Source organism: Balaenoptera acutorostrata, chromosome 18, assembly GCF_949987535.1.
Source record: "Balaenoptera acutorostrata chromosome 18, mBalAcu1.1, whole genome shotgun sequence".
Taxonomy (NCBI): Eukaryota; Metazoa; Chordata; class Mammalia; order Artiodactyla; family Balaenopteridae; genus Balaenoptera; species Balaenoptera acutorostrata.
In genome coordinates this window covers 47,304,409-47,316,804 of record NC_080081.1, presented here as the reverse complement: position 1 = coordinate 47,316,804, position 12,396 = coordinate 47,304,409, and the positions used below count along the sequence as shown (strand labels likewise).

Here is a 12,396-nt window from a genome sequence, read left to right as displayed (position 1 = left end):
CATAAAATTTGCTTATGTTTAATGAAGCCTGAGAATTTTATTTTTCTCCATTTAGGTATAGAAGGTGAGTTTGTATTGTCAAATGAGAAATTTAATTCATAGAAGTCAAAAGCAGGGTTTAGACTTTCCCTGTGACAACACGCAAAGGCAACGGTCTCTGAACTGAGTCAGGGGCCTGTGTTCCCGTTCCTGTTCTTTCAGCAGCTCATTTTCTTTATATTAATCAACCCACTCAACCTAGCTGGTTCCTAGTGTACAGCAGAGGTTGAACCAGGTTGGGTTTTAGTTTTTGTGCTTTAGGGGTTACAGAACTTGGAAGAACTAAAGAAGAGAAAGCCAAGGGGATACTGCTCTCATGCACATGTAAAAACACCCACTCTAACCTGAGCCCATCTATTTTATATTGGAATTCTATATAAAATTTCATTTGAAAGAAGAGTGTCACATTTGCCCCAAAAATAGATGATGATAATGATGATTTTTAAAATTTAAATCTGCTCAATTAGATTATCCACAAATCCTTTTCCAATTCTGGCATTCACTGTATCTGTATTTCTTGCCCTTATTACTTGGAAGCATAGTGTGAAGGGCAGACAGGACTATGAATCAGAAGACCTACTAACTCAGGTTATGGTACTAATTACTTGAGCAAATTATAGCTTCTTAGTTATTTGGACTAACTGTTCTTTACAGAAACTATCTGTTTTGTAGTCTGTGGTTCCAGGCTACCACAGACCCAGTTTATTTTGTGGTGGAGTTGTAAATATGGAATTGGAATATATTTTTAAACAAGAATAATTGGTAAACTAAGGTTCAGTGTTAATCATAATACTTCACTCCTGTAAGCACAGCTGTTATCCATAATCTTCAATTACTTTATTACTCTTCAATTTTCATTTACTCTAATATAATAGAATATTAGAATAATTGATCTAAAATAGATTACTTAAAATATTTTAGGTTCTACTTTTGGAATCCATTATATGATTTTTTGTTTTTGTTTTTGAATGGGGCAGAGGTACTTTATTTCATTACTTGGACTATAAAGTAAAATCAAAGGTCAAAGTTTTCCAGTGGAAACCAAGAGGAAATGTTATGAATATCCAAGGTATAATCAAAATTAAACACAACCTAGAGCCAATTCAGAAAGCTCAATAATCTTCAAAGTGGTTTTCATACATTAATTAATGCTGATGGCATCCCAAGGATGAAAGAAATTTAATTCTCATATTTTAGTTACGGGTAACCACAGGAAGAATCTGAATGGATCAAGATGTGTCATTTTAATAAGGCAGGTCAACAAATATTTCATCAAATATTAAGTATCTACCACATCAGCAATATATGAGGCACAAAGTATCCCACTGATGTGGCCTACTTTACAGCCTGTTTTTTTTGGTTTGTTTTAGACTTTATTTTATAGAGGAGTTTTAGATTCACAGCAAAACTGAGAGGGGTACGGGATTTCCCATATACTCTTCACCCCCACACATGCATAGCCTCTCCCGTTTATCAACATCCCCCACCATCTATCAGTTGTACACTTGTTACAATTGGTAGACCTACATTAACTCATCATTATTTTCCAGAGTCCATAGTTTACCTTAGGGTTCACTCATGGTGTACATTGGGTTTGGACAAATGTATTGTGACATGTATCTACCATAATAGTATCGTACAGGATAGTTTCACTGCCCTAAAAATCTTCCTGTGCTTTGCGTATTCATCCCTCCATCCCCCCCCCCCCCAACCCTTGGCAACCAATGATCTTTTTACTGTCCCTATTTTGCCTTTATTACATGATGTTTTGGGAAAGCAGGTTTGTCTTTAAAATTATTGTTTGCTTAGGTTTTATATTAAAATTAGTTTCTATTTCTATAAACTGACTACACAAGTTAACCAGACAGGCAAATGTGGTCTGGAAATTCATAAGTAGTTCATACGTGAATCACTCAAGGAGATATGTACTCGTTAAGATTTCAGTGTTCAAAATATTCAGAGTTCAAGGATTATTGTTGAGGGTACGTTGTATACATTTTGAATGCTGGCTTGTGTTTTTGTGACTACTATGCAAATTGTTAAAAGGAACTGACTAGAAAATTTTTTATTAAATTTCACACAAAATAGCTATTAGAGGTGACAATATTAATAAGTTTTTCCAAGTTTTTTTGTGAAGAGAATTGCCATCCCTGTTCCCTATTCCCACCAGTAATCAATAATTGTTTTCTCCTTACAAAGTCATGGCTGTGCAAAAATGCTGAAGAAATGGTAATGTAAGATAAGACAATTCAGTAAGTTAAGTGAGTATGAACATGTTGCTGAAGCAGAGGAAAACATAATATTGTCAGCGAATAGAGACCTCCCCACAGAAGTTCCATAAACACAGCTTTTAGGCATTAGAGACAGAGGCAGAAGAAATATCCGAAAAGGAAAAGGGAAAGGGTGGCAAACCCAAACTTCCTGAATTTCAGAATTATTTTCCAGGCTGTCCTGGCACTTAGGAATAGGAAGTTTCCTCCTCCTTCATTTACCTAGCGAGCATCCTTGGTCTCTACCTACTGGATGTAGTAACAACTCCCCCCACCTACTCCTTCAGCTTGTAATAACCAAAAATGTCTCCAGACCCACTAGCTGCCAGTAGCACCCCTCAGATATAGCAACCAAAAATGTCTCCAGACATTGGCTACCTCCCCCGCACCCCCACTCAGTGGGGTAGGGAAATCACTCCCAGTTGAGAACCACCAGATCCACCACCTTCTTTAGAGTGGTGGTTTATATGCTTATCTGCACATCACCTTTATTTGTGGAACAGAGAACCTGACCTGTATTTAAATGTGTTTCACACCTCCTACTGAAGTATGTTCCAGGTTCGAAGTAACTGATTTACAATGAGCTTTTCCAACAGCTCATTTATAAATGAGGAAATAATGTATTTGTCTGTATTCTCACTCAAGATGTAGTTTGTGCTAATGAGAGACTAAAAATGATATGCAGGAAAGGTGTAGTTGTGACCCGTCAAATGTGTTTTATAGGTGAAGTTGTGTATCTCCTTTTTGCATTGGTGCTGTGACTCTTTTTTTCCTTTCAACATATCACTTCATTCATGTTTGGTGTCACAATGATTATTGCATATGTATCTTTTCATTAAAAGGAATAATAAACTACTAAATATTGGCATAAAAAGAGGTCACATTTTGAATATTATTTATTTAGTATTTTAAAACCAGGTAAATCTGATAGCATGGTGAGCAAAAATCTGAGTCCCAATAAAATGGTTCTAAATCTCAAAAGCTTTGGTGAAGATGGCATTGGTCAGTTCCATTTTTATGAACGTTATCACCAGTCTTTTAAAGAGCCTTGTCTGTGTCAGAAACAAAATGGCCCTGGTCTGGACTCTTCCTCTAGTGAGCTCTGTGACTTGGGAAGATCACCTCTCTGGGTTTAGAGATTCCTCATCTGTCAAACCTAAGGGGACAGACCAGGTAGCATTCCAGGACTGTGCCAGCTCAAAATACTGTCAGATTTTTAAAAAATGTTCATGAACTGTGAAATTAAATTTTTTTTTAGTTCTAAAGCTGTTACAGAGTAGTGAAACTAAAGGAAGAAGATAAAGGTATAAATTTTATTCAAAGATGACTCCAAATAAACTGATTTATTAAATTGAGCTGTGTGTTATATGGAAAGAATTGCTCATTCAGTGCTAAAAATTACTAGCTCTAAACTGTATGAAGTGGTTTTTGTGAGTAACCAGGTTTGCCCCTGACTACTCTGTGGGAAGAATATTTCAAAGTTAACAGAGCAAGATTGTGCCTTTGACAACTGAAAACCAAGCTGTCAGAATTATTTTTATTTTTTGCTTCCATTTTGTATAAAATGATTATGAAGACATCAAATAATGTGAAAGAAATCTCATGGTTGGTCATCTCTATAAAACCATGTAATTGGTTATGGCTAGTTTAGTCTGAGATTCTTTTAAACAGTAGAGATAGTTTTTCAAATAGCAATGTCATATTTATTATATAAATCCAGCTCACTCACTCAGTAAATGTAGTGTCCTACCTTTAACACTATATTTTATTGATAAAGTATACAGGTTTTTAGATGTCCTCTAACCAGTTTTGCAGCTGGGTGTGGAGAATAATAATATTCCATTCTAATTCCTAGAATAATTACTTCACCTTCTACAGCAGCAAACATATTTTCATCCTTCTCAGTTAATATGCACAGTTTCAAATGTCATATGTCATAAAAATAAAGAGTTTCTTTTCAAATTTAGCTATAAGATTTGACAATAATCATTCAGAGCAGTGACCATATTAATAAAAAATATTTCTCTTCTTTCCTCAGCACTTTAATTTTTCTTCCCACATTTTAATTGCTTTACTAAATTATAGACATAATATCTGATGCTTCTAACCATTTTGAGATTGATTATTAATGAAAGGGGCATAGAGAAAGGAGAACTAATCTGGAAGTTTGTCTCAAAAATGTTGTTATTGAGTTATGCCAGATATATTGTCAGATTTCTCTATTCTCTTACTTAGGTGATGATGGCCCCTTAAGGGTGATCATTAATTTTTGGCAATTAGTTTATTTCTTTTACATGCAGACTGAGACTTAAGAATTTAAATAGCAGTGTCTGAATCAAAACTCAGATTTATCTTCGAAGTATTAGGGCAAAGTCACAAAGCTTTCCTGGACTTCAGTGTCCTTTATATAAAATGGAGATAACGGTTCTTAAGAATACTGTGGAGAATGCCTATTAATGAGTGATATGTTTGTGCCAAATATTAAATATCATTTCTAAATAATAGGATTTGATCAAATTATCATAGCATCTTTCTACTTGCATCAAGTAAAATTGCAGTAATTGATCTGTAAAAATTAAAGAGTAGAACTCAGTCTTTCATATAACTCCATTTGCTATTAGGGTCAAAGGAAAACAATCTTTTGGGACAGAAGATTCAATGATAAAGTAAGGAGGAAGAGGAGGAAATAGGATAAATTTCCTAAATCATGCAAATTATTGTGCTCTAATAATTCAGCTGGAATTTAAACTCTACTTTTGAAATAGATACTGTTTCTTTCATAAACAAAAATGAGAGCCAATTTTTTTCTCTCTCTGAAGGGAACATACTTCACAGCTGCATTAACTTAAAACACTAAAATAACAGGGTGGCAGCACTCAGTAAGAAACCAGTGTGGCTTTTGGCTACATTTCTGTTGCTTCTAAGTCCTTTTCAAATATTGTAATTAACTATACTGTTTCTGCTGTTTATTCTGCTTATACTAATGTATCCATGCCATTCCTTGAACTGCTGGTTCTACCCCCTTAGTTAGAAAGAATATGAGACGAAAACAGTTTGCGTCTTACCGTGGTGATTGCTGTGTCTTGCATGAAGCTTTCTTTATATGTAAATTGTATTTCTCTCCTCATTCCAATCCATTATTTTCTCCTGTCTCTAGATGTAAGGTTCTTAACGATGTTGGAGATTTCATCAGATGAGGACAAACAGCTGGTGAACGTTCTCTGGCTCCTCGATCCCTTTTCCATATCTTACCAAAACCCCTTTCCATGATAAATACCTGGAAATATTTAGAAGCCCAAATATTCAATTAAAATTGTATTACATTGCTCGCTTTTCTGTGTTTTCACCACATTGTGTCAAGTCATTTGAGGAGATAGCCATATTATTGTGTGGAAATAGTTTCCTTTTCTAGAATTAAATTTGATTCTAATGTTACCACTATAAATTTCATTCTTCTATTAACAAGGACCAAAAGAGTTTTAACAATGTCCTTGCCTTTTTTTTTCTTTCCCCTGCCGCCCACTATTATAAAAGTTGACAGATGTGAATCCCAGGGCAGCTTAAGAGGGTATATCAAAATGGGGACCATAAAATGTATTTAATGTAGGAAACTTGGAACTGTTTTGAACATGTTAAATCACTACTCTTTGCAAATAGGAAGAAGAAGCCACCTATGACCAAACTCTTGAATTCCGTAGAGGAGGTGATGGCCAGCCAAGACGATCCACTCGGCCAACCCAGCAGTTCTACCAACCTCCCCGGGCTCGGACCTAATGTGAGAAGGTAAAGTTGACATTGTGAGGAGCTTTCCATGTAAAGAAAGATACTATCATGTTAAATATATAAGTCCAGTTATATATAACATATTATATTATATATAATAATATATATATTATTATATATAATAATATATAAATATTTTATATATATATAATATTTCATAATAACATATAGACCTACCTCATTTTATTGTGCTTCATTGTATTGCACTTCACAGATATTACATGTTTTACAAATTGGAAGTTTCTGGCAACCCAGCATCAAGCAATTCTATCAGTGCCATTTTTCTAACAGCATTTGCTCACTTTTCTGTCTCTGTGTCACATTTTGGTAATCCTCACAATATTTCAAACTTCTTCATTATTATTATATTTGTTATGGTGATCTGTGGTCAGTGATCTTTGTTGTTACTATTGCAAAATGATTATGACTCACTGAAGGCTCAGATAATGGTTAGCACTTTTTAGCAATAAAGTATTTTTAATTAAGGCATGTACATCGTTTTTTAGACATAAGGCTATTGCACACTCAATAGACAACAGTATAGTGTAAATATAACTTTTATATGCACTGGGAAACCAAAAACTTAGGGTGATTACTTTATTGCAGTATTCACTTTATTGTGGTGGTCTGGAACTGAGCCCTCAATATCTCTGGGGTTTGCCTGTAATAGAAGAAAACATGTTTTAAAACTACTTTCAATTATAAAGTATTTAAGATAATACCATAGTTACAAACTACTTTTTCTCCAAACCTTTCCCCGCAAATGCTATCCCTAATCCCCTTTTCTCTCTATACCTACTCTTTTCTATTGGAGGTGATGACAATCAGTGAAGTGACTATAGATTTGAAAGCAGGAAGAAGATGAAAGAAAACAAAGGACTAAATAATTATCAACCTGGGTAATTGAGTTTATTTTTTGTTTAGTTGATTTCAGTCCTTTTTAAGAAAGAGGAAATGTTATATATATATCTTCAGGAATTGGATGAAGACAACATGACTGCTTATTGAGATGTAATTTTGGGGCCTTATGCTGTCGATCCAGAAACTTTCATCTTAGAGTTTCAGAAAGAGAGTTGGTATCTGAAAATCATCTTCAGTAGGAAGGAAGAGAAATATAACAAAGTCAGCAAATTATAGGACCAATCTAAGACATCTCATTTTGATGAACAAAGACCTTACATCTTAATATGTTTTTAGAAAGAAATACTTTCGCCATCTTTGGTAACATTTCTATCTTTTCCTTATGCCAGGGTTTTTGAATATTTTTTTTTAATAATTAGAGTTTTCCAGTTACAGCTTTTGTTATACATCACATAAGACTATTTTAGACTTTATATCTTTTTTCTTAGTCTCTTCTTAGTAGCAAGACTATTGAGAATTTTTAAGAAATTGTTCCCAGTTCCTTATTTCCTTATTTCCTTATTCCTTATTTCAGCTGTTCATTCTGATAATGCTGTTATCCACATTGTATTTTTCCCGTACTAAGTGACTCTCAAACCAGCCAAGACTGTTTAGCACTTGAAATGCAGCTAGCCTGAATTGAGATGTGCTATAAATAAAAAATGCATACCAGATTTCAGACTTAGTTTGAAAAAAAACTCAATAATTTTTATTATTTATATATCAAAATGATAATATTTTTAATAGATTGGGTTAAATAAAAAGTTATTACAATAATTTCACCTGTTTATTTTTACTTTTTAATGTGGCTACTAGAAAAGTAAGAATTACGTATGTCTCACATTATATTTCTGGACAGCACTGTTCCAGAGTCTTATATCTCCCGCAGCTTCCCCAAAGCTCTTTCATTGGTTAAAAATTAGTTCTGTCATCCTAAATGAAGAAATGTTTTCTTATATTTTCTAGCCCTTTGCTCCTTATGTAATAGTGTGCCTGGAGCAGAAGCCTGATGCTATTTGACTTCTGATTTACCCGAGTAAGCCAGTATAGCACCTTTTTCCTCTTATCGTTGGTTTTTCTTTGCACTTAATACAAGGCTGTCAAGTAAACAAACGTGACCTATTGTCCACAGTATCACAGAAGAGCTATTTCTTGACTTTGGGCATTTTTCTGTAGCATGCAAGAATTGACCAAAGCAGAATCAAAGTATACGTAAGGACTTAGCAACTTTACATTGTGCACGGTTGAACATCCACTTTTAAAATAAGCTCAGTGTGCTTATAATTAAATCTTATTTAAGGTAAATGAAAACAGAATTCCCTGTTAGCTTCCCAGGGTCTTCTAAATTGTTTAAAACAGGTTTTAAAATGAGGCCAAAGGTTCTCAACCCTCTGATTGCTCTAGGACAGTGGATGCAGGACTCTAGGGCTCTTCAAGGGTGCCTTAGGGCTGTTGAAGGGAGGGCTAGAAGTAGAGAGAAGATGGTGGGAGTGAGTGAGAGTGTAGCCAATGGGTAGAACTCTCAGTCCTCTGGCCTCTTCTTTAGTGTCTTTCATATGTTTTATACATTAGGGTTCCATCAAAAATTTCCTTTGAAAAAGAGTACACTGCTTAAAAGTAAATTATAAACCATAGCCCTGGGGTAATTGTAGCTTATTCGTATCAAACTGTACAGTGCAAATTGTTCCTAATCAACTAAAATGTTACAATCTAAGTGGTTCTCTATGTTCCCTGAGCTAAAACTTCCATCTTTCCCAGATGCTTGCTTTGGATTATACTGTTGACATGGAAATCCTCACAGTAAGAAAATTAATTTTGGTGGGGGACAGTCCCATGATGGTATCACTAAAAAAACCTCACTGCAGAATTTACTCTAAAAATTAATTAGTAAGACACATGTGATCTTGGTTGAAAAAACTTATTTATTCATTTTTGTACTTAGTTCAAACATATGTTACGAAAAATTATGAAGTAGAATTAAATATACTATCTTTGAATAGGAGATTCAGCAGTAATTATACTTTTTGCTTTTGTCACACAACTGAATATATTATTTTCTTTTTTTTTAAGTTGATATATTTATTACTTTTTTTTCTTAAGATACAATTTTAAATGAAAGGTTTTTAACATAGGCCTTTTATTTTTTTATTATTTTTTAATACATCTTTATTGGAGTATAATTGCTTCACAATACTGTGTTAGTTTCTGTTGTACAACAAAGTGAATCTGCCACATGCATACATGTATCTCCATATCCCCTCCCTCTTGCGTCTCCCTCCCACCCTCCCTATCCCACCCACCCCTCTAGGTGGTCACAAAGCACGGAGCTGATCTCCCTGTGCTTCCCACTAGCTGTCTATTTTACATTTGGTAGTGTGTTTTCTTTTTATTTCCTCATTCCTGGTTTCCATTTAACTTAAACATTTAAAAAGAAGATATACACTGTATCCAGCCATTTGACTCCCAGCAAATATAAGCATGAATTCTAATATATGCTGAAATTTTGGTAAGATTTTGTTATTTAAAATTATTCAAGATAGTGAGAAACACTTAAGACACTTTCTTTTATCACTTCTAAAAAACATAATTTCATAGTCATAATCTTTATGTTTTGGGTACTTTGCTGGGTGATGAATGACACATAGTAGCTGCTAAGTAAGTGTTTTTTAAATCAGTGTATTAAATCCAAGATTTAAAGTTGTTGATGTGTAATTTACATTCTTTGATTATCCTAAGAAGGTTTTTTACAAGCCTCTATACCATCGCCACCACCGCCCACCCCTACATACTCATATACTTCCCCAAAAGTGGAAAGGGAATTAGATTCTGCTTGAGCCTGGTACTAAGGACAACATCAATGCTTAGCAAAAGCAACAGATAGCTGGGAGTTAGGGCTCAGTGGAGGAGGAGGTCTCTGGGGGCAATGTGGGAAATAGGCCTAGGTCTGAGAAAGAGTTCTGGCAAGTCAGATTCACCCCCTGAGGGGACAGAGGGCCCAAAACCTCTAGTTCCTGGGCTCATCATTGTTACAGACAACTTAGAGATAAGAGCATATATGGATAGAGAAAGTATACATAGTTATTTAATCAATGAAAATGACCAGAACTATGTGCATTTGGAGAGGTTTCTGACATGATTGGAGTCCTAGGAATTAAATACCAGTTATTGGTGGTGGCAGAAGAGTATGGCTTTAGACACGTTAAGAGTTTGACTTTGATGTGTTCGGTGCTATCATGAACTTCTGAATAAGAATTATATGATTAAAATTAAGCTTAAGAAATATTGCTGTTATGACATATATATACTGCTATGTATAAAATAGATAACTAATGAGAACCTACTGTATAGCACAGGGAACTCTACTCAGTGCCCTGTGGTGACCTAAATGGGAAGGAAATCCAGAAAAGAGGAGATAAATGTATACATATGGTTGATGCACTTTGCTGTACACTTGAAAGTAACACAACATTGTAAATTAACAATACCTCAATTAAAAAAAAAAAAGAAAGAAATATTGCTGTTGGATATAGGATGGATTACAACACCAGGAGGGAAAGAATCTAAGAAGCTATTGCACTGGTCCAGTCAGAGAGTTACAGCCTCGTGTCCTGCTGTAAAAGGAGAGAAATGGCTGGCACACCTGTGTAGAAAGACCTTGTCACACACATCAGCAGGAAGCTCCCTAGTGCCATGGAGGTTAAGGCTAAGTATGCAAAGTGGTTTAATAAATGGTGACTCACTTTTAATTTCATTTCTAGTTTCTTATTTGTTTCATGAAAGAGTAGTCTTCACAGTTTTGCATATTAACCAGAAACCTTGAAACCAATAGCTAAGCATAGACTACTGTATAAATACCATGACTTTGTTTATTTTCTAAGGTCCAGGTTTTAGCACCATTTGTAGCTGGTAAAAGATGGATTTTTAAATGGCTTTTTTTTTTTTTTTTTTTTGACAATCTAGATCAGCATCTTTTTGCAAAATTTTTCAAATCAAGGTCAGGGAAGTGATTGCCATAAAGGTAGCTATTATTACAGGACCCCGTGATGCCAGCAGGATAGGCATTGTGTGAGGATAATAGTACCCAAAGCTCTTTATTTTCTAATCAGGAGACTACTTACCTCAGAAGACTTCTGCTCTGTTTGAATGCAGCCATGGGAATGCTACCCATCCCTGCCCAACCATTCTTTCATCCATGAGACTGAAATAGGACTGGAGCAAACAAGGCTTCTCTCACCACCTCTCTCAGCCTTTTCTGTTTTCACCACCCAGAGTGTTTCTACTAGCGTGGTATCTGATAAAGGTGGGGAGCAGGCAGGGGGAGGCGGCAGACTCAAGTAAATTACTTGTGAGACTAAACCAGCTCAAAGGTGTTCAAAGGGGAAATGGAGGTGGGTAGAATGGGGGTAGACGTGCATTGGCAGACTGCATCTTTTTTAGGTCATCCTCTGTTAAACTCTACTCAGTTAATCCGAATTCCTGAAGTCCACATGCTAGCAATAGAGGGACTAACAGTGACAGAGATGTACTTTAAGAATTTCTAGAAGAAAAAATTATTTTAAAAGATTTTGCTTTTTGTTTACATATTGATTTATAGAAATTATGTTTATGAATTAACAGTGTCCAATTTGCTCTACTTGTGATCTATTGATAATTATACATACACTTCACATTTACAGGTAAGTTTCAGCAGTGTATCTTGCGTATGGAAAAGTCAATTTGAGGGTTCAGTTTCACTTTCTTCCTCTCTTTTTAAATAGAGTCCTTGTGAAGAAAGGAGCTGTTGACTGAAACATCCTGGTCAAAACCTGTTGATAGACCTCCTACTTTCCCTTCAGAATAAGATGGAGCCATGGTGGATATTATTATTTGGAGAACTAAAAGACAGATTTTAGGGGAAAAAAATTCAACCCACATAAAGAATGGGGAAAAAATACAATAAATAAAGCAAATACCTTTTACAAGTGAATTTTTTCTTCTGCCATCAATAAAACCAGTGCACTATTAAATACATTGTTTTGCTCTATGTTTTATTTGCTGAATGTTATTTTTCTTGTTCATCTGGTACTAACCCCATACTAATTGCCTTCTGTAGAATGGCAATTACAGCATACTGATGCCTCCCTGTAATTACAGAATAAACTGACTTACACAGCTTGCCACATTTCTTACAAAACAACCTGAAGCCAAATAGCAGTTCTTAGTATGGTAACACTACTAAGTATGACAGCAAAAAATATTCAAAACTTGTATATGTTGTTTTAGCACTCTATTAATGTAATTTGATCGAAAAACAGGCATTCCCTTCCTTATAAAATGTGCAGTGGCTCTTTTAAGATGCATCTGGTTGCAAATAACAGAAAACACAGCTCAAACTGGCTTAAACACTAAAGTACTGACTGACTTC

The 12,396-nt window shown here is 35.0% G+C and overlaps 1 protein-coding gene across 2 annotated transcripts in view; it reads left to right on the top strand.

The window, feature by feature from the left end:
* TDRD3 (tudor domain containing 3) overlaps positions 1–11,985 on the top strand; it is a 217,353-nt gene extending 205,368 nt beyond the window's left edge. For both annotated transcript variants that reach the window (XM_057533172.1, XM_057533173.1), the window contains 2 exons: positions 5,967–6,092; positions 11,750–11,985. In XM_057533172.1, the coding sequence (XP_057389155.1) occupies positions 5,967–6,083 (117 nt within the window). In that variant the 3' untranslated portion in view covers positions 6,084–6,092; positions 11,750–11,985. The remainder of the gene's footprint in view (positions 1–5,966; positions 6,093–11,749) is intronic.
* The last annotated feature ends 411 nt before the right edge of the window (positions 11,986–12,396 follow it).